At 42.9% G+C, this 23717-nt stretch overlaps 1 protein-coding gene across 1 annotated transcript in view; it reads right to left on the bottom strand.

Annotated features, from left to right (window-relative positions):
* Positions 1–39: 39 nt before the first annotated feature.
* Positions 40–23717, bottom strand: part of arhgap42b (Rho GTPase activating protein 42b) — a 168903-nt gene continuing 145225 nt past the window's right edge. Inside the window, 10 exon segments of the mRNA XM_080731273.1 lie at positions 40–764; positions 3143–3222; positions 5094–5156; positions 14183–14345; positions 16491–16554; positions 16558–16569; positions 16571–16923; positions 17766–17916; positions 19306–19465; positions 22665–22770. Coding sequence (XP_080587399.1) covers positions 676–764; positions 3143–3222; positions 5094–5156; positions 14183–14345; positions 16491–16554; positions 16558–16569; positions 16571–16923; positions 17766–17916; positions 19306–19465; positions 22665–22770 — 1241 coding nt within the window. The 3' untranslated portion in view covers positions 40–675.

Here is a 23717-nt window from a genome sequence, read left to right as displayed (position 1 = left end):
GGAGGCATTATTGAGACCAGGATTACTGCATGTTTTTGTGAGGGTATCAACCCTAGGAGACACGGGGAGGACATGCAAACTCCACACAGAAAGGCCGTATGTAACTCTGAGAGTATACAAATGAAACCAAATGGACCCTTAGACGTCCATTTGGTTTCATTTGTATACTGTCAGAGTTAACGGGAGACCTTGACATTTTCAAGTTTGAGAACTACTGATTTAGACAAAAATGCAGGTTTGAATGAATTCTGCAATGAATCTCTGTATCAATAATTCAACAAGGCTCCCTCATTGTATCACGATAGATACGATAACTCTGAAAAGTCATATTGTGGAGACATTGTATCGTCTCAACGATAATTATCACCATATCACCAACCCCTATGTTTAACATTACAGTTTATTACAGCAATTTTAGTCAGATAAAACTGTCTAAAAGAAATAAAATAAACATGTCTACAGTCATGAAAAATAACAATTATGATTTAAATTTATGATAAAAAAAAAGCATTTAAGAAACATTAACGGCACTGTTCAAAGATTTCAACTTCAAATGAACACTGCAGCAAATTGTTTAGCAGTCACTCGCATCAAGGATTATTATGGTTTTCCATGGATACCATGAAAAAAAGGTGCCACGATAACTTTTTGTTTTTACTGTCGTACTTTATCTTTTTAGAGGAAGACAACGTAGTTCTCAGGGATCAAACCTGTTCTCCCCTCGTATGTTGCTTGTAGCCAGCCGGGTTCTATGGAAGGGTAGACTGCACACGCGCGCACACACACACACACACACACAGACAGACAGACACGTGCCCGCGCGCACGCACAGTAAGCAAGAAGTGGCTTCAGTTAAAGCAGAATGTCTTTTGTACTAGTGAAGAAAAAGTTGACTGTAAATTAGCCACTTATATTGGATAAAATAGATTTTAACCCACTAGCATTTTTGAGTACTTAGGAGATCTTTTTTGAAGTCTTCAAAATCACTTTTGAAAGACTACTCCGAGTAACAGTTAGTAAGAGAGATTCAAAGGAAAACACATAAAAACTAAACTATCCTGGAATCCCAATCCACCCAGCAGAATACGCTGTGCTAATGTAACTCTGGGAGTGTACAAATGGAACCAAATGGATCCATTTTGTATTCTCAAGAGTTACAGACCCGTAAAGTTCCATTCTCTAAACCTTGGATGGTCCCTGAACCCGGCGTTGAGAACCAGTGTCTCACACATCCAACAAACCCATCTAACCAGCCCCTCATCATTCCTTAGACGTGAGTCCAACTGGCAAAGAAACCACATTAAAAACCATCAACCCGAAACGAGCTGCGATAAGAGGCCGATTAAACGAAACACATTAAGGAGAATACAATTAGAGAAAGGCCAACAACCACGTCATTGTTGGCCAGAAACCTCGGATCTCCATATTTCCATTCTTTTATTTTTTTCATAAATGAACACCCAGCTAGTTCATCATACAGAGTATTGAACATAGCCGATCTACATGCTCTTGTACAGTAGGTCAGCTGTGTCCACAATTGCAGGGGGTTTCAAAGTGGGTGACGGGGCACCCTGGGGTGCCGTGACGGCAGTCCAGGGGTGCGGCGAGATAATTTGATAATATTTGGAATTTAGTATCATTTTAAACTTGAAGTACAAAGTTATTTTCAGTCAGTTCTAACCAAAATGGCTATTATCTCAACGTTTTCCTCACAACATAATCACTAAAATATCGTCGGGCAGAAACCTCGTATCTCCAAGTTTCAAATGTGTACGTCTTTTGGTAAAGCAAAGCCCTGCTTCATCATACAAGAATGTCGCACAAAACTAGTGAAAACAGACAATCTAAAAGCACAAAACGCCTCGCATCGCGAGGCGTTGTGTGCTTGTAGATCTGCTGTTTTCACTAGTTTAGTACATTTTATAGAAGATAAATACAAAACGAACGGTTTTGGACATACAAGGTTTCCACCCGACAACAACAATATGCTATAAATATAAGGTGCTGGGAGTGAAAATTATAATGTAGGGGTGCCTTGGATTAAAAAAACATTTATTGGGTGCCCTGAGACAAAAACGTTTGGGAACCCCTGCACTATTGTATTTGCTTATTTGAAATAATAACAAAAAAGTTACGCCTTTTGGACATATGAGGTTTTTGCACCCGACCGCGGCGATTTAGAAGAAATGTTTCTGCCTGCACTCTAAATCGTTTGAAGGAGTGTTTGTTGACGTTTGCAGAGGGCTTGGCTGCTGGCTGCTGGCTGCCTCTATACCAAGGGAACAGACAGTGCTTCTTCCCATCATCACTAAGGTTACGCTGACCCGCTGGCAACATGTCCGTCATACTCATGGAAACCGTACAAGGTCACACGATTCCACCGAGGCATGCTATCAAGCAATCAGGCCCTCTGCATTGTGTTTGCCAAGGATGTGACTTATTTATGCAGTGTTTGACAACGTGCTACAGTAAGCCGCAATAAATCAGACAGCATCTGTTTCCGTTATCAACAGGGCAGCGTGGGCTGTTACACTTTGGAGGTTTTCGTTTTTTGTATTTTATTTTGTATTTAGTTTATCGACTGCATTTAGTTTAGTTTTTTTGTTAAAACATTTTTTTTAAGTGGGTACGATAGTTTGGTTTCGTTTTTATATTTTTAAAAGGCTTAGTTTTAGTGTTTGTTTTTTACTGTAATAAAAGATTCCATTTTTAATTATGTTATTTTGACCAAACTGAACGTGTTAGTTATATGCATGAGTGTTGAGTATGACTATACATGGTTGGAAATAAAAAATGTCAATGCAATATACGATAATTATATTTCCAAATAATAGCCCAGGGGCAAATAGCCACCAGGCACTAGATAGCCGCCGGGGGTCTGACACAGTTTTAGACTCTTTTTAGACTCTAGAGTCAGACTCTTCCTCCTGGCCCCCAAACTGTGGAATAAACTCCCTGTTGCACTTAGCAGACTCACTCCCTAGCTTCCACTGTGGTCTGACGACTCACCTCTTCAGACTCCACCTTAGCCCATAGCTCTTACCGTAGCACTTGCCCACCCTAATGACCATACACATCATTTAGAAAGCTTTTTTTTAAATAATAATTAAGCTGCGTAAAAATCGGTATGCTACCGACTCACCATTTGAGAAGTGCGCCCCCTGTGGAAAGCTGAGCTCGTGGCTGTGCTCGGCTTTGCAGGAGTACATTGCCTTGGCCTCCCTATAAATGAACAGAACAACACACACAGTAAGAGATAAAAGGACACAACCTGCTACGTAATTGCAGATTTTTTGTAATGGCTTTGATTGAAGACTTGAATGTTTCAGTGTTAATTTCACTAAAATTATGACGAAAATGTTCTGTCGACTACCTTTTTTACACTGATGAAAACTAAATCAAAACCAAACAAAACCTATGAATAAAAGCTATGAATATGATGACTAAAACTATGACTAAATATAATGACAATTTTGTCAACAAATAAAACATAGACACAAATGTTAGGGAGGGACTAGTGGAGAAGAGATCCAGTAGAACTAAGTATTTCTTCTGCTTGACTGTGTTGGTGTCAAGAAAATAGCCCGATCTACAAGCTTATACAGAGTAAATCAGGCATTACAACGCCATCAAGGCCTGCCAAAAATAAAATGTAGTCGAGAAAATCTAACTAAAGTCTTATAATATTAAGTCAACTAAAACTAGACTAAAACAAAACATGGCAGATGATTAAAATATGACTAAATCTAAATCTAATTGTATTCAAAAGTCAAAATTAACACTCAACGTTCTGACACTAATTAGGCCAGCTCAAGTCTCGCATTAATCTTATTCTTTGAGACAAACATACGGGTATTTAGAGGCTCGGCCGATTCCGCCATTGCTTCTCCGGGTGGCTTTCACCATTGGAATTGCATTAGGGAACATACGCGACACGTTGTTACGTTTTATGCATTTATTCCGTCATAGCGCAACAGACGGTGAAGTATTGTAGTGCAGGTAACTGTGACAACCAGGGACGTGCTGGGCCCCTGATTCAGCCCGGGAAAAAGAGTTGGAGGCCCTCATTGCGCTCTGCTACTCAAAGATTTGCCATTTCAGATCATGACAAGTGACAAGCCAGTGGGCCAATTACATGAGTTATATTTCGTCGTTGTCGGGTGGAAACCTTGTATGTCCAAAACCGTTTGTTTTGTATTTATCATTTTAAAAATGATTTCAAACTAGTGAAAACAGACGATCTACAAGCACACAACGCCTCGCACCGCGAGGGGTTGTGTGCTTGTAGATCTGCTGTTTTCACTAATTTTGTGCGACGGCCTTGTATGATGAAGCAGGGCATTGCTTTGCGAAGAAATGTACACATTTGAAACTTGGAGATACAAGGTTTCTGCCCGACAGTGACGATTTACTTTGTTGGCCGCCCAGCCCCCAAAATGGAACGAAGGCCGACATTTTATTTTTAATTTTTGGAGCTGTGTGGAACACAAGCTCCCTATACGTGGCCGTGTGTGTAGGTATGTGGGTATGTGGGTATGTGGGTCTGTGGGTCTGTATGTAGCCTGTATGTAGTAACCCTGGGTGACCAGAGAGGTGCTGTTGAGTCTAGCCTGCCCTGAGCATCAACTGCAATACACACACACACACACACACACACACACACACACACACACACACACACACACACACACACACACACACACACACACACACACACACACACACACACACACACACACACACACACACACACACACACACACACACACACACAGCTCCACTTCGAACAGAGGTTCGATTTTTTCCTAATGGCCGGCCTGGACCGGCCGGGAATGAACCGGCCGTTCGGGAGTTGTCCCGCTTTTCCCAATGGCCAGCACGTCCCTGGTGACAACCCCCGGTGTGGTGAAAAGTGGAAACGGGACCACCAAATATTCTAAACCTTCCGCGATTCTGCTAATAATATCCTTTGAGACACACATGCATTTCTTTTCTGGGCCAAACAATAGGATCATGTGATGTTGATTGATCCCCTTCCCCTATTCACTCATACTAGGACATGACGTATGTGTAGGCAGAAGAATACCGTCTACCTTCCCACTCGAGGGGCCTGCGATGACGAGGGGCTTTCGAAGATCAATGCTCGCGCAGCCACCCTGAAATGACATGAAAGAAACGTGGTGAATTTCACTTACACCATAACAAAGGCAGACATCAACACCTGTCCTCTTGTAACGGAACATGATCCCCAGCCACACTGACACACAGAGCACATGCATTCAACACGCTTTACTGCAGTGGTTCCCAAACATTTTAGCTCAAGACCCAAAAGAGAAATTAGACGTTTGCCTGCGACCCAAACTAGTGAAGAGAGCCAATCACAACGCGTTGCTTCATGCCGCGTTGTGAGCTTGTAGATCGGCTGTTTCCACTACTTCATTTGTATGAAAAAAATGTATGAAACAAAACAAATGTGATATGTGAAAAAGTGATATTTACTTGTGACCCATAAAAATATGCCTGTGACCCACAAATGGGTCCCGAACCACTGTTTTGGAAACGGTGATTTCTTGCACCCATAAAGGGCCAGTACCACGCTGTTGATGAGCGTCTCAGTTCATTTGAGATGTTTATGCAAGGGATAATCGATAAAGAGACAATCAATAAAGATCTAGGGTCTAATCACTTTGTCATGGTTAATCTTTCAACAATGACCTGCTCCCCATTGGGTTTCCCGCTTATGACCCAAAAGTAACAACAAAACAATTTGATTGATTTGAAAAGGATTTCATTGCTTACAGAAATAAATGAAAGTAGTACATTATGCTATGCCAGTGCATTCCAGGGCAAAACAACAAGGCGTTTTGATGAAATGGAATCAATATTCAGTTACTGTATTGTCTATTTCTCTATTCTAATGTTTTCAAAAAAACATTGTTGATTGTATCATTTAGCTGTAAATTGTGTGACATTGTGTGTTTGTTTACATGGCTACAATGGTTGGATGCGGCAGAACATTTGATGTCTTTGAATAGACAGCAGTCTGTTGTGTTCAACCAGAGGCGTCAATTGGGTATGGCAAAGTATGGCAGCTGCCATACCTTGGCTACAGGGGGAAATAATAAAATGTACTTTTCATCGTGCCTGTTGCTAAGGTATGGCAACATGACTGGTGTCTTGCACGCGCGCGAAGACACCAGTCATGTTGCCATACCTTAGCCTTTTCTGAACTGACGCCACTGTGTTCAGCGTTCAGCGACTGGCCAATCAGAATCAACCAAGCCGTGTAATAACACAGTCTTATGTCTGGTTATTGTCAGACTCTGTTTCAAAAATTCCCACGACACTTTTCAGGGGCAAAGCATGGGACATCACAGTGCCGTCAGAGCTGATGTCAGAGTGACAAACCCATAGACCGTAAAAAATGTGTACATGTCTACACGTCCAGACAGAGCGACAAGGACAATCTGTGACGTTTCTCATAGTAAACTGTAATAATCTGTAACTTTGTAACAGATCGTTGTGGACTCACTCTTGTGCACAAACACAAAACTGGAGCAGGGGTGGAGTGTCATAGGCGTGCATCTGGAGGTTTAGTGGCAATTACTGTAATCATTTTATGAAAATTAAATTTTAATCACTTTCATTTAATGTTCACCATGAATCCATTAGGATCCATGCTGTGATCCAGGCCTGTAGTGCAGCGCTCTGATGGCAAAATAAGAGTGTGTTGATGTGACTGTGATCAATGACCCAGCATAAAAACCACCGTGACGCCAGGTCACTGCATGCCTCATTGTTTAGAAGGACAGGGGTGTCGCACCAAATTCTGGGCCCTGGGTACAAGGATTCACTGCGGGCCCCCCCATGAACGCATTATTTTGTGCTTTAACTATTGAGTTTTTTGAAAAACCTATGTTTCTATGTCAGTGGTGCTCAAACCTTCTCATGTGAAGGACCCCCAAAATGAATGCCACGGTCCCCCATCTCAAAATATTTAGTTCCAGGGAGCCCCCTTTCTTTCTTTCTTTCTTTCTTTCTTTCTTTCTTTGAGGTATTAAAAAGGTCTTAACTCATTTGCTGCCATTTTAACATTGTCCTGTATGGCTTTTCTGCCATTTTGTATAATGAATATCTTTTTTAATATTTACATTTTTCCTAAATTCTGTTTTTGCATGACAATGTCATACAGTAATGAAAATGAAAGAGGACAAGCTCTAGTTTCACCCAAAAATATAATTTTGTATTTACGATGTACCATTCTATAGTTATAGCCATTTCAAAACCCTTGTTTTTTGATTTTCCGAGCTTGAAAATCAAATGAAATGGAGTTATTTAAGTTTTTGTGAATGGTCTATTTTCAAGCAGATAAGTCACTTGATATCTGTCTTTATGACCTCAGGCCTTATCAGATGGGTGTACTAGTGTAATAAGACTGTAATTGTGTATAACTGGAATTGTGTAATAGTGGTGTAATAGGTCACCTCTTGCCCTTAGGGCGTCTTACTTCACACAAAGAGAAATATGCTTTTTATATTGGACTGGCCCACGATGGTCTGCAATACCTCCTCACGCACGCACGCACGCACGCACGCACAAACGCCCCCTCCCCTCCCCCCCCCCCCCCTCCCCTCCCCTCCCCTCCCCTGCCTATAATCAACCTCTTTATAAACAGATATAAACAGATATAGCCTATAAAACAAACAGGCTTTTATATTTGATTTGCAGCCGTGACTGCAAACTCAAATCTGTCTCAAGTTGTTATGAAGACACAGCTCAGCCAGTGAGCCAGATTCTCCGACCAATCAGTATCAGCAGCGCGTATACGTCACTTTTAAGGCACCACTTGGCCGAGCCCGGACCCACTCTTGAGTGGATACTAAATAGTACCCGACCCCAGGGGCGCAGGAGGCATTTTAAAAGTGAAGGGGACACATCTGGGAGGTATGTGCGCGCGCATAGCGCGCGCGAAAAATTTTGGGGTATCCCCCCCACTTTTGGTGATATCCCCCCCACTTTTGCCCCGAGGAGGGGGGGACATATCCCCTCCACTTGAGCTGAATTACACAGTTGTTTTACACAGATTTCAAGGCATTTTTTTTCTTGTTACTGTATCCCCCCCACAGTAACAAGAGGAAACGTAACTTAAAATGTGTTGACAAACGAAATTGCATTTCCATTATGCATCTGTTCAAAGGTACTTACATTGTTGCTTGATTTAAAGAACGACGTTATCGTTTTTTGGTTTTTTGACTGAGAATGATGTGAGACTAGCCTACACACACCAGCAGCAGGTCCAGCACCTGCAATGACGGTCTCCTTCTGCCACTGCCTGCCTGCTTGTCACTATCGCGTTGCATTAATTAAACTCATTCAGAACAGCTGAGCTGAGCTGACTGCACTGCACTGGTGGGACTGTGCCTCTAGAGGGCAGTAATACGCCTTGAAATGAGAACTACTCAGGGCCCAATTAACTCATTCTGTGCCAATCACGTGTATACACGTGATATATTAGCGCATCCCACAGTGCCAATCACGTATATACACGTGATTCAAAAAAAAAAAAAAAAAAAAAAAAAAAAAATTTTGAAATTTTTTTTTTGAAAATTTTTTTTTTGGACCCCATCAAAACTAGTGAACATGATTTCAATCGCGATTTTGCATGTTTAACCCCCATACAACCCCCATACAACTCAGGTAGCAGACCTCCAAGCTCACAACAGTGTAAAACATAATGGCTATTATCTCAAGAATGCCTGAACGGATTTCCAATCGGATTTTTTTGTTTGAAAGCTGTGAACAAACTGCACAAACCCACAACAATGCAATCCAGGATTGCATTGGATTTTTTAGAGCTCATTCTTCTCTGTTTTTTTCCCATGCATGAGGTGTGCAAGGTTTAATCATGGCTAAGTTGACGAAAATAAGGCTTTTAAAATGCTTGGTAGCCAATAGCTAACTTCAAGCTAACTTCATCCTCTTCCTGTACATGCACAAAGGAAAGTGTTTAGGCAAGTCATGGCTGCAGGGCTTCTGCATATACCAGCATATCTCTATGGGATTGTCTGTGGCACACTGGGCCCCCTCTAGTGGTGAAAGGGTGGCATTAAATGAGTTAAGAAGGCGGTAATTAACGCCCATGCTAAGGAGATACCGACTGCTGACGATCGCGTTTGACGCATGAATAACGCTCAGCAGCTGATTATGTGATTTGCGATGATCGTAATTGTGCACTCACCACGTGAAAAATTATTCATGGGTGTGTTTTCATGGAAACGTGTGAGGAAACCGATGGCATGACCGCTGTAGGTACATTCACCAATCAGAAGCTTGTCCGTCATTCCATTTAACTGGCATAAAACCAGAGGATGGGGGGGCTAATGCTTATTCACATATCACAGTGATATCATGCTTGTAAATATCTCACACTCAATAAGGTCTGTTTTATTAGAACCGACATTGTTTGCGTATAGAGAAAAAAAGGCGAGAAAGAGAGAGAGAGAGAGAGAGAGAGAGAGAGAAGGCTATATTAATATAATACTTTTTTTTGTCACGTCCACATATCTATTTGTCTCTCTCATCTCATGCCAGCGTGTCAGTGTGACATAGGCTGGCCTTGTTGAGTGAACAATGGACGCATAGTGGCCTATTAATTAATAGGCTACGGAACGGCGGCCTCCTGCCAAAAAAAAAGGGAATCTGATGGAACCAGTAGCCTAATTAAACGAAATAAAACATATCCCACCTGATTTAGTTTGATATTGAGTACAGTAATAATAAATACATTTCATTTATTATTTAGAAATTTACATTTGTAAAATTAGACCAAAAATGACAGAGATGTAAAAGAATAGGGCTGTTTAATTACTTAATTCAGCGCCTAGGTGATGGCAGCCAGACGGCTGCTGCATGTCCTTGAACTGTAGCACATAGGCCTACTGTACATGTGTGTGTCCGAAAAAAACATATTTAGACCTAAAAGCTGTCAACATGCCATGTATAGCCTATAGTGCTTCGAGAGCTTTTTTTCTTTTCTTATTTGGCTAAATTGGCATGACGCATCGCGATCAGCGATGACGCATCTATATGAAGCAAAGCAAAACTGCAGATTGATTCCTCATAGATCGGGCAATTATGAAGCGATTTTAAAAATTTAAAGAGGTCCTGAACACTGGAGGGGATATCCCCCCCACCCAAAAAAAAGTGGAGGTGTTAATCCCCCCCGTCCCCCCCTACCCCCTGCGCGCATGCCCGACCCCGTTAAGTACCACTTTCACACCACTCTACCCAGTTCCTTGTAGTGGAAAACCTGACACAAGTGGGCGGTGTGGACTGCATTCAAGTTCAGGAGGGTTTGGACAAGGCAATTCTCTTGAATGCTGCCTTCGGGTAGGCATGGAAAGAGGGAATTTGAATTTCTTTGACCATAGTAAAAAATGCATTCATGACCCTAACCCTGCATTCATGGTCTGGACTGGACAGGACAGGGACATTTTTACAGACGGATACAAGGGCAGGGGCTCAAGCCCCCTTTGATGTCTACGTGTACACGTGCCTGGGAGTATCTACAATTTGACCAGGGGTGTCAATTGGGTATGGCAGGGGTATGCAGCTGCCATACCCTGGGTCCAGGGGGGTGAAGATAAAAGTTAGTTCTAAATATGAATCCACGAATGTCTCTTTGTCTATCTGTGCGGGTTATTATGTTGGTAAATTACAGTAAAATAACTACAAATGCAAAATTTTACAAAATGGTCACTTTAACAGGGTATTATAATTATATTATAGGTATATATACCTGGTAATTATATATTATATGTATTTCTTCTTAAAATAAATATATCATGCCTGTTGCTAAGGTATGGCAACATGACTGGTGTCTTGCACGCGCGCCTTCGCACGCGTGCAAGACACCAGTCATGTTGCCATACCTTAGCTTTTTCTGAACTGACGCCACTGAATTTGACTGTGTACTAGGGCTGCATCCACAGCACTTGACCCTGTGCATCCTACTGTGCAAAGAGACTGCACTCAGTGGGAGTGGTGCTGGTGGTTGTGTTGCTGCTGGTATAACTGCACCAGCACCGTGCTGAGTGTGCGTGCGGGTGCTCTATACAAGGCAACGAGCGGAGCGGGTCGGCGGTCATGTGATTGGCTCCTCCATGCACGCCAAGTCAAACAAGCTATTTGTCCGGAGAGAATGGGCGCCACGGCGCTGTTGCTGGGTCACGTCAACCCCGCTGCAGGCACAGCCTAATTAAATCCAGCTCTCCCACTGCACCGACAGAGAGGGGAAAGGGCATAAATCTCTCTCTCTCTCTCTCTCTCTCTCTCTCTCACACACATATGACTCAGAGTGGAATGGGGGGCCAGGGGTGTCGCACCAAATTCTGGAGCCCTGGGTACAAGGATTCCCTGCGTTATTTTGTGCTTTAACTATTGAGGAAAAGCAGATATACAAGCTCACAGCCCGGCAACCGAGTGCTGCGCTGCGAGCTTGTAGATCTGCTATCTTTGGAAAAAAAAAAGTGATGTCAGTGGTGCTCAAACTTTTTCATGTGAAGGACCCCCGAAATGATATGTATTTGGCCACGGACCACCATCTCAAAATATTTAGTTCCAGTGACCCCCCTCCAGAAGCAAAATTTGAGTTACAAATGTTTGCTTTAAAAAATACATATATTCAAAGATTTGCACACATTTTCACGACTTTTCAAAAATACAGACTAGTAGCAGATCTACATGCACGCTGTGAGCTTGTATATCTGCTATTTTTCAATAGCTAAAGTATAAAATAATGAAGGCCCCTCCACCTTGGGCCCTAGTAACTCAGTCCCAATACCCCCCCCCTTGTGACGCCCCTGTGGGAGACAATGACACAGGGATGGAAAGAAGCAGACAAAATGATGTGTATGTGTGTGTGGGGGGGGGATGAGGAGGTGAGGGAAGGGGATTGGATAGAGAGAGAGAGAGAGTAAGAAGTAACCACTCCCAGCATCCATATTGTTGCTGTCAGGGGAAAAAAACTCTTATCTCCATATTTTAACATTTTGAGCACTATGGGTCGCTCTGCCAAAAGGAGTTGTCTCGTTCCTCAATGAGACAACAAAGGGTTAACTGTCCAGCGTGCTGCGCGCATGTTGTGTTCTCTGTGAATGACCCTAGTCCATACGTCACACCGTGGCTCGCAGAGAGAGAAAATGGCGCGACTAGGCTGCATTGATTTCCATTCTAGGCTGAAACATAAAAAGGGCTTTATCAATGAATGAGGTGCAAAGAACGCCAGGGTAGCAGAGATCTGATTGTTTTCACGGCGACACTTTACCGCGATGGTCGGCCCCGGTTTGGATTTTAGTTTCGCGAGCGTTTGTAAACAAATGGATTTTCTTCCTCAATCGTCAGTGGACACTCACGTGCGCACGCACGAAGCTTCCGAGGCTCTTCAAAATAAAGCGTGAGTGAACGGCGGCAGCAGCAACAGCTAGAAATGTTAGAAACCTTGGCTTCCCATGTGTTAAAGCCCTTCTTGTTCATACTACAGCATCACACAAACATATCAAAAGTAGATGCTCGGTGATCTGCTACGTTCGATACTGAATTGAATTTGAATCCTGATCTTGGACATAATGAGGTTTCCACCCGACAGAGACGATATTCTTGTGAGCTTGCAGATCGGCTAACAGTATATCGTCGTTGTCAGGTGGAAACCTCGTATCTCCAAGTTTCAAATGTGTCCGTTCTTTGGCAAAGCAAAGCCCTGCTTCATCGTACAAGGCCGTCTCACAAAAGTAGTGAAAACAGCAGATCTACAAGCACAGTAGATCGACTGTTTTCACTAGTTTAAATCATTTTTAAAATGATAAATACAAAACGAACTGTTTTGGACATACAAGGTTTCCACCCGACAACGACGATATGTAGACAGGGAATAAAGCGGTTCCAAGTACAGCTGCAACTCAGGTTGGTTTCAGTTAGGATAGAGGGTTTGAGTGGTTAAACATTTACCCAAACTACAGTACTGGTTTTTTCTTTTGTACACTGGTCTGTGGGGGCGGGGCATGGTTTAATTGTACACATGCACACAAAGCCCTCACAGACACAAGCAGGGGTGTCGCACCAAATTCTGGACCCTGGGGTACAAGGATTCTCTCACATATTGTGCTTTAACTATTGAAAAATAGCAGATATACAAGCTCACAGCGCGGCACCGAGTGCCGCACTGCGAGCTGGTAGATCTGCTATTTTTGAGAAATCGTGAAAATATTCTTTGAATATTTCAAATCCTAAGGTTTTTTTTTTTTTTTTTGTTTAAACCTATGTTTCTATGTCAGTGGTGCTCAAACCTTTTCATGTGAAGGACCCCCAAAATGATATGTATTTGGCCACGGACCCCCATCTCAAAATATTTAGTATGAAACCCTCCCCCTTAATCCATGCTACATGCTAATCCAGGCTACAGTTATAAAGGACTTTGAGTTTGGAGTTGTGTTGAGTGGGCTCTAGCTAGGGATGGGACGATATGACAATTTAATGTCACGATTATTGTGACCAATAGCGATTTACGATATTATCGCGATAATCAAAATATCCCCAACATCCATTCTGAGACAGAACGTTTGCCAAAAATAGCAGAACTACAAGCTCGCAACCTAGAACGGCTATTTTTGGCAAAGAGATTTGGAAGAGTGTGAAAAAAAGACTGAATGAAGAATGTTATTTACAGGTCCGTAGTAACATATAGTTAGTAGGGATGCACGATTAATCGGGCCATCATATCGGTATCGGCAATATTTGCCATAAAAAATGCATTATCGATATCGAACCAATATCAAAATAACTGTTCGGTTTAGCCGATATTTTCTTTTTTTATATATTCACATTTGAATGTGAAGCTGAAAAAGCTCTTTGTAATGATGAAGGTTGAAGATTCAATCAGGGCTTTCTGGGAAAGCTTTTCAATTTGGATTTTTTTAAAGAAAAATATTAAATTTAGATATTTGCATACCGGTATGTCATATCTGTCGATACAGATTCCGATAAGATATATATTGCATTATGATATAATAATGTAATATCGGTATCGGAATCGGTATCGACAGATATGAGCCTGTAAAATATCGGTTATCGGCCATCATTTCATGGTCGTGCATCTGTAATAGTTAGCATTGCTGAGGCTCATTACACTGATCCGGGTCGTTGGTAGCCGTTGCTACAGGAGCCGTCCATCTTGCGGCGGGTCACTTGCTTGGGCGGTAGTTCAGGGTGACCCGGAGACTTGCTGACCACACTCTCCTTAGGTTCTGGCGTCGACAGGCTCTGGAGAGATCCACAGTGGCTCCGACGGCCTGGAGGGAGTTTGAGTGGAAACGATATTCAAAAAATGCCACAGCAAAAATAACATGTACGGCCGAACACATCCGGTAACTATCCGTAAAAGAGTTGCATGATCACTCCAGATTTGACTGTGTATACACTAGGGCATTCACGAATAGTGATTTTTAGTATTCGAATTATTCAACCTCAAAGTATTCGAATAGTTGAATATTCGACATGACTGGCCAAACTGTCAAATATTAAGTAAGCAAGAGGCGAACATTGTGAAAATAGCTGATCTACATGCTCACAACGCCTCGCGTTGCGAGGCGTTGTGAGCATGTAGATCGGCTATTTTCACAACATTTATCTGTGGAACAGAGTCACATTAATTGTAATACCTACAATTCCAAGTGCTTGTCAGGGTGGGGGTCCCCAGTTCAAATATGTTTATTTTAGGGGTCACGGCCTAAAAAGGTTTGAGAACCCCTGGTATAGAGCATTAACAAATTCATCCACCAGGGGCATTGACAACTCATTCTTATGACTTCCTATCTAGCCAAGCTTTATAAACTATATATTTTTTAAAGAGAATACAATAAAAAAATTAAAATAAGCGAATATTCGACTTCGATGAACAACGTCGAATAGTGACTTTGATATTCGAATATTCGAATATTTGGTGAATGCCCTAGTATACACTGACTTAGCGTCTCTGTCGGGTGGAAACTAGATCTACAAGCTTGAAGTTTCAAGCTTGCAGATCTGCTACTTTGGATCCTTTTGTGTGCTGCTGTAGTATGATCAAGTGGGGTGTTCATTTACAAAAGAATACAACACAAAGAGTTAGAATATGGAGAGAAGAGGCTTCTGCCAGACAGAAAAATGATGTTAAATTGTACTGGGTTATTCTGTGTGTTCACTACTGCCTCTTGGCTAAACCAATTTGTTCATTATTCTAACGTCTCATCCTTATCTGATGCCTAAGGATTTCACTAACATTTTCTGGGCTTGACCTTGTATTCCTTGAGCCCGATTTATAGTTCATAACACTCCGAAAACAGATCAAATTGCACACGGAAAATAACAGATCTAAAAGCTCACAATATGTCACAACAACGCGGCAGGTTGCGAGATCAGTGTGTGTCATGACAAACGCACATTTATAAAAACATATATCCACATGTCACTTTATGCAGCTGGTGTAGTGATGCTGTTGAAGAGTAATATGAAATACTTTCCTCTTGATTCAGTTTGCATATTGTTTTCATTAAGGTCTCTGAGAGCATGAAATCCCACCGGAACGAATCCAAGATAAAAAATCCATAATTTATAAACGCTGTCACGCACTGTTATGAGAGAAACTAAAATATGCTTCCTTAAATGCTTTTTCTTTTTATTACGGCAAAGGATACACAAACCGTGGCCCCATAAGAAATATATAATCGTCAGCCGGTACTGAATATTGTACTGAGTGTTTTTGACTGAGTGTTTTTTATATTGTTGCTGTCGGGCAGAAACCTCTCATCTCCATACAAATAGTTTTTCCATTTGAATCCTGAAAAAGTACAGTTTTGGACATAATTATGAGGTTTACACTAGACAGAGACGATAGGTAAGAACGACAATGAACCAAATTAAGTGTAATTTTAAACTTTGTCGCACCATGGTGTTGTGCAGAAAATTCTTTAACTATTGAAAAATAGCAGATATAATAGCAGATATATCATATATATATATATATATCTATATATATATATATATATATCTCTGCTATTTTTGAATATATCTTTTTAAAAGCAAACATTTGTAACTCAAATATTTGCTTCTGGGTGGTCCCTGGAACAACATATTTTGAGATGGGGGTCCGTGGCCAAATACATGTACATTTGAAGGCCCTTGACATGAAAAAGTTTGAAAACCACTGATTTAGAAGAAGGATTTAGAAGACACTTGTAGAATCGGGTAAAAAATATTCAAAGACAAATGTTCACGGATCTACAAACTCGCAGCGCTGCACTCGGTGCCGCGCTGTAAGCTTATATCTGCTAATTTCTTCTTTTTTATAGCTAAAGCATAAAATAATGGCTAAAGTGGTTCAAATCTAAAGTGACACACAGATTTGCGCTTGCCTAAATGGAGATATGCAGTGACCTCAGAGAGGGGGCGGGGCCTACCTTCAGAGACGTGCAGTGACCTCAGAGAGGGGGCGGGGCCTACCTTCAGAGACGTACAGTGACCTCAGAGAGGGGGCGGCGGAGCGGTTCAGCTGCGCGGGCCTGAAGTCCGAGTGGCAGTGAGGGGCTTTCTTGGGCGGCGGGGAGGAGGACGACGCCCCCCCGACCGCGGCGCCGCCGCTGACCGACGACAGGCTCAGGCCGTCCTCCGACTCGCCGTCTGTGCGGCCCGCCGCGTCCTCCCGGGAGCTGGACTCGGGGCTGCTGACACACACGGCGACGCCCCGGGGTACCAACGCGGGGGGCCTGCTGCTGCTGCTGTCCTTGACCGAGCAGAACGTCTTGGAGGAGCTGTTCTGTTCGGAGGAGTGGGAGGACAGGGACTCCATGCTGCCCATGGGGGTGCTGCCTGGACTGCTGCTGAACGCGTCACCTGTGCAGGGGCCAGGTTGGGTCACACGCAAACACCCCATTAAAACCTGCTTACGCAGTGCCTAGTAGAAAACTACAACTCATTAAAACCTGTTTACACATGTGATATTCGATATTTGGTGAATGCCCTAGAACCAGGTGACATGCACCCACCCACACTCTGGTACTCACTGTCTGCGTCAGCCAGACACAGTGTGGGGGTGTAGAGACTGCGAGGTGGTACTCACTGTCTGCGTCAGCCAGACACAGTGTGGGGGTGTAGAGACTGCGAGGTGGTACTCACTGTCTGCGTCAGCCAGACACAGTGTGGGGGTGTAGAGACTGCGAGGTGGTACTCACTGTCTGCGTCAGCCAGACACAGTGTGGGGGTGTAGAGACTGCGAGGTGGTACTCACTGTCTGCGTCAGCCAGACACAGTGTGGGGGTGTAGAGACTGCGAGGTGGTACTCACTGTCTGCGTCGGCCAGACACAGTGTGGGGGTGTAGAGACTGCGAGGTGGTACTCACTGTCTGCGTCAGCCAGACACAGTGTGGGGGTGTAGAGACTGCGAGGTGGTACTCACTGTCTGCGTCAGCCAGACACAGTGTGGGGGTGTAGAGACTGCGAGGTGGTACTCACTGTCTGCGTCAGCCAGACACAGTGTGGGGGTGTAGAGACTGCGAGGTGGTACTCACTGTCTGCGTCAGCCAGACACAGTGTGGGGGTGTAGAGACTGCGAGGTGGTACTCACTGTCTGCGTCAGCCAGACACAGTGTGGGGGTGTAGAGACTGCGAGGTGGTACTCACTGTCTGCGTCAGCCAGACACAGTGTGGGGGTGTAGAGACTGCGAGGTGGTACTCACTGTCTGCGTCAGCCAGACACAGTGTGGGGGTGTAGAGACTGCGCGGCTTCCTGGGTCCTGTGGACAGGCAGATGGCTCTGCTCCTGCGGGACTCGCCGGGCCGATGGGGCTGGGGCAGGGGCACGTTGGGGTCCGGAGCTTGGTGGAACACCTAGGATGTGGGTAGGGCTGTCACAATTACTACATAATCGTCTAATCGTGATTCTTTGAAATAATCGTCATTATTTTTCATAATCGTCATAATCGTTTCCATGTTGAAAAATGTTCATATATTTTTTTTTAAATGTAAAAAAATAGTGGAAATAGCAGATCTACAAGCTCGGCTATTTCCACTATCAATGTTCTTTTTTAAGCATAAAGTTGTCAAATATGTCAGTAATTTCTTTGTATATTTAGGTTATGTGTCATATCTGCCATGTGCAACTTCAAAGCCTAAAAGCCAAACAGAAATGTAATTATCAACGACAAAAACACAATTAAATCGTTAATCGCAATTATTTGAGTGACAATTAATCGTCATGTAAAATGTCATATCGTGACAGCCCTAGATGTGGGGGTAGGTGGAGGGGGTCCCAGGGTTAAGAACTGCTTCACTACAACGCTACAAGAGGTGCTTTGACGTTAGCAATACAGCTAGTCGTAGCCAGAGTGAGTGCAGCAGATGATGATGTGTACAGCTGGCATGGGTCTTCAACAGGGAGTCTGTCTGATAACTCTCTTTTGGCTAAGACATTTAGGTGCCGGCTACACGGAGCTGGATATTTCTGAAGCTAGACATTAGCCAGACATTTTTTTGTGTGGTTGGGGCTTGCAGCCACACAAAGCTGGATATTTTGGCCACGAAGCTGGATATTTTTGAAACCGGATAAATAAGTGGAGACATTGAAAAATATCCGATTCACTGGATCCGTGTAGACATGGAACACGGATATCTCTGAAGACTTTACTGTGTGTGCTTGCCCCCCTAGTGGAGGTCTGGGGACTCCGATTATTTTAGACCTATATATCTTTGTCATGTGGACCTAGATATTTTTCTATGTGGATATATGAAAAAACGGGATATATGAAATATCCAGCTCCGTCTGGCCTTAGTAATTGGGAATCCGGTCAAAGTGGTCAGTTTTATACAAAACATTGTATGTATCGGGGGTCCCTGCTTCGTCTCTCTCTCAACTAAGGGGTCCTGGCCTGAAAAAAAAAAAAGAACAAACATTGAAGACCCCTGGTCCGAAGCCTAAAATACTGCCTTATTACAGAAATGATAGAATAGAAAGAAAAGAAAGAAAGAAAGAAAGAAAGAAAGAAAGAAAGAAAGAAAGAAAGAAAGAAAAGCCAAGCCCGTTGCTATCTGTCTCAATACAGAGATAAACAACTACATTCTAGCAGGAGTGGTGATTCCAAGGACTGGGAGCTGAGAGCTATTATCCTTTAGTTTTTTTCTTTCCCCTTAGGACAAAAAAAAACAACAACCCAAAACTAAACAACTACAGATAGAACAATCTCTCTCTCTCGCCTTGTGGAGTTAACAGCTCACACTCGCCTTGTCAAAGTTCTCGATAAGTATTTCCACCACGATGTTCTGGAACTTGATGTTCATCATGGCCGCCACCGTCTCCTCCTGGGAGCGCATGAGCGTGGGCCCGAACACCACGCCCAGGTTGGACACGGTCATCAGGTTGGACAGGCTCTGAGTGGATACCCTGAAACAACATTAGAAGGAGAAATAACGCACACATCCTCCGTTCTTCGGTGCCGAGCTATAACTGACAGTGCAGTAATACTAGAAACAAAGAAGGTAGCCCGCACTCACTTTAAAGTCGCTCACAGCTTTTTATTGACAAGCAGCAATAAGATAGACGTTTCGACTGGTTAGAGTATTCCAATCCACTTTATTTATAGAGCACATTTAAAAACAACAAGTTGACCAAAGTGCTTTACAAGAATCACAGCAAGCAATAGAAATAAAAACAATAAAAACATAGATAGGCATAAAATAGAAACTCAAAAAACAAACACAGATAAAAATTCACTCTGGATTAAAAGCTTGGGAATAAAAATGTGTTTTAAGACGGGTTTTAAAAACAGTGAGTGAGGGTGCCAGTTTGATGGTGAGGGGGAGTTCATTCCAGAGTTTAGGGGCAGCCACAGAAAAGGCTCGATCACCCCTATGAACTAGGTTGGATCTAGGGACCACCAGCAGCAGCTTGCCTGCTGATCTCAATGTCCTTTTTAGTCTTCAGTATACTGTATACTGAAGAAGACTCTAACCAGTCGAAACGTCTATCTTATTGCTGCTTGTCAATAAAAGGCTGGGAGCGACTTTAAAGTGAGTGCGGGCTACCTTCTTTGACTCTGAAACAACACCATCATAATAACAACCATTACCATCATCATTTAGGCCTAGAATTATTTAACGTTTTAACTAGTGAAAAATAGCAGATTATGCAAGCTCGCAGCGAGCTGGTAGATCTGCTTTTTTTTTTTTTAAAGAACCTTTGTAACTCAAATATTTGCTTCTGGGGGGGTCCCTGGAACAACATAGTTTGAGATCGGGGGTCCGTGGCCAAATTAATGTAAATTTGGGGGTCCTTGACATGAAAAAGTTTGAGAACCACTGATTTAGAAGAAGGATTTAGAAGATTTTTTTTAGAAGGATTTAGAATCGGGTCAAAGATATTCAAAGACTTGCACAAATGTTCACGATTTAAAAAAAATAGCAGATCTACAAGATCTACAAGGTGCCGTGCTGTGAGCTTGTAAATCTGCATTTTTTAAAATAGTTAAAGCATAAAATAATGGTTAAAGTGGTTCAAATCTAAAGAATCAATCATTTAAAGATGCACTATAACCTTCCTCTTCTACCCTGGATTTGAACCCGGTTTCCTGCAACTGCTGACATTTTTACCATTGAGCTAATAGAGCCGGTCTGCTTCCTCAGGGGAATCCTGTGTCTGGGTGAGATATGACCTTTGACACAATCTAAATGTCTCTAGACAAAGTACAACCATCCCAAACGTCTAAGTTATATCTAACATATAATTTTCCGAATGTCTGTCTGTCTGTCTGAGTGTCTGTCTGTCTGAAACCGCGTTTCTCCTCAGTGGCTGGAGCAATTGATCTGAAATCGCATCACCATCAGCATATGAACACACCTGACATAACTGTGAAGCCCGTTTGTCACTTTCACAAATCGTATGCTGTATAATTGCATTTTTATGGTGTATCTATATCTATTTAGCCTACAGTACCTTTTGTGACCACACATGTTAAGGGAGGGGCGCTGTTGTTCAGGCCATGCACAATCACACACAAACCCACACACACACACACACACCCCCCCCCCGGGGGGGGGGGGGGGGGGAGTGTGTGTGTGTGTGCAGGCGGGCAGGCGGGCGGGCGGGCGGGGGGGGGGGGGGGGGGATGGTTCTGGCCCTGTTACAGATGTTGTCCAAAATCATGCAGATCGGTACACAGTATCTCTGTAGCCGTTAAATGGAACGGGTATTTCTTACATTGATGCTCCTACATATTAGCATGCAAGCACCAGTTAAAGTTACTTTCCATCCCTCATATACTGTGTGCACAGTGCACATCCCATAATCCACACACTGCACATCATTTCGGAGCTCATATCTTTGAACGGGTAAGGGCTAGTCTATACTATAATTTTGCGAATGTCTGTCTGAGTGTCTGTCTGTCTGAAACAGCGTTTCTCCTCGGTGGCTGGAGCAATTGATCTGAAATCGCATCACCATAAGCATATGAACACACCTGACATAACTGTGAAGCCCGTTTGTCACTTTCACAAATCGTATGCTGTATATTAGCATTTTTATGGTGTATCTACTATCTATTCTGCATCTAGCATGAGGCACATCTATTCTGCATCTAGCTTGAGGCAAAATGTTTAACCAGCTCTGTGTGTGTGTGTGTGTGTGTGTGTGTGTGTGTGTGTGTGTGTGTGTGTGTGTGTGTGTGTGTGTGTGTGTGTGTGTGTGTGTGTGTGTGTGTGCAGGCAGGCGGGTGGGTGTGTGTGCAGGCGGGTGGGCGGGCGGGCTGGGGGGGGGGGGGGGGGGACAGTATCTCTGTAGCCATTAAACGAAACGGGTTTCTTACATTGATGCTCCTACATCATGCAAGCACCAGTTAAAGTTACTTTCCATCCCTCATATACTGTGTGCACAGTGCACATCCCATAACCCACACACTGCACATCATTTTGGAGCTCATATCTTTGAACGGGTAAGGGCTAGTTGTATTAACACAATGCTTTTGGCTGCCAACGGCCACGTGCAACCGCAGGCATACATGGGACATTGTCTTGAGCTTGCCGAAAATAAAGCACACAAAGAAGAACCATCACAAGCCTATGATCACAAGCCCCTCCTACAGCATATCCTGCTTAAACATCAATTATAACATAAATTGAATCATATTTTCATGGTGATTGAAACAAGGTTTTAAACTAGCGACAGGAACCATAAAGTATTTATGACAATGTTTATTAAGGTAAGAAAATCTAATGTAAAAGTTCGGGAGAAATGAATGGAATCCTATGGAGCGCAACTAGCGGCCAATCATAGGAACTTTTAGTTCTGTGTTTGCTTCATTTTAAATCCGATCAACTGGCCCCCTGGGACAGACATACACACTCAGTCAAATCAAATGTTGGAGCGGTTGTCAGCGCTCAAAAGTTACATACAGTAGCTTTTTATGCTGTGCTGCATGCCATACTCTTATTCAGAGCACTGACAGTTTTTAGAGCCACTCGGGAGCGATCCTTAACGTATGGCTGAACTCTGAATGTACTTTTTTTTTTATCTAGCAGCTAGCAGCTTTATCTTCCAGGTACAGGGATGGTCTTTAACTTTTTATGAGGAGAGCTTGAGGAAGACGTACGTGACAAGGTGTTTTATCAGCATCTCCAGCATCTCCCGGTTCCTCTCCGGGAGCTTGTGGACCAGAGCGTGGACGGCACACACCCTGTAGTTCTGGTCATCTGACTCTGAGAGATGCATGACAAGAAACACTGTTATTGATGGATGAATGGGAGTACCAAGTATCAATACGGCAATGTAGAAATACTCTGTTACAAGTAAAGGTACGAAAGTATTGGCATCATAATGTCATTAAAGTAACAAAAGTAAAAGTACTCATTAAGCAGAATGTCCCGTCTCACAAGGTATCATTATGTATAAAATGAATCGAAATCTTTTGAAAACAACGTAAGCTTGTAGATCGGCAATACTCTTAATAGCCAAAGTTTAAATGGTGGTTAATGTAAATTTGTAATAAGAATTCAAATCTACAAAGTAACTAGTACATTTTTTTAATTAATTGTAGTGGAGTAAAAGGTACAATATTTTCCTCTGAGATGTAGTGGAAGTGGAGAGGAAGTAAAAGTTTCCACCACTGACCACAGACAGACAGACAGAGCTATTAAAGTGCTCCTCCTGACCTACAGGGCATTGAATGGACGCGCACCATCATTCCTGTCCCGTTTAGACCTTGAACGCCTACAGAGGTGACATACTGTACAGCAGTGATATTCAACTGGAGGTCCGTGAACCAAATTCCCAGTGGAGTCTTTTTGTGACCCTGTAATACATTCCAACAGGAACACATTCCATATTCCTAAAATCTATTTTGGATGGTTGGTTGCACAGGATGATTCTTTTTATGCTTTTCATAACCGTGAACTAAATATTGTTACATCAGCAAAGCTGCGCTGTCCGGTGTTTTGTGCCATAGTACAAAAGTATGTCCATTGCACAGTAGGCCTATGTGCTATAGGTAGGCTACTATAGGACCATACTGACTGCTTCTTACATCTAGGCATTTTGATGTTTGAGATGTTTGTCTGTGCCAGGCTTTGAGAAAATAGTAGGTATGCATTTTCAATGTGTTCCCTGGCACGGAAGCTTATTTGTGAGAAGAGTATTGGGGCAGGAT

Source organism: Nannobrachium achirus (genome assembly GCF_963921795.1).
Source record: "Nannobrachium achirus genome assembly, chromosome: 8".
Taxonomy (NCBI): domain Eukaryota; kingdom Metazoa; phylum Chordata; class Actinopteri; order Myctophiformes; family Myctophidae; genus Nannobrachium; species Nannobrachium achirus.
This window is presented reverse-complemented; position numbering and strand designations above follow the sequence as displayed.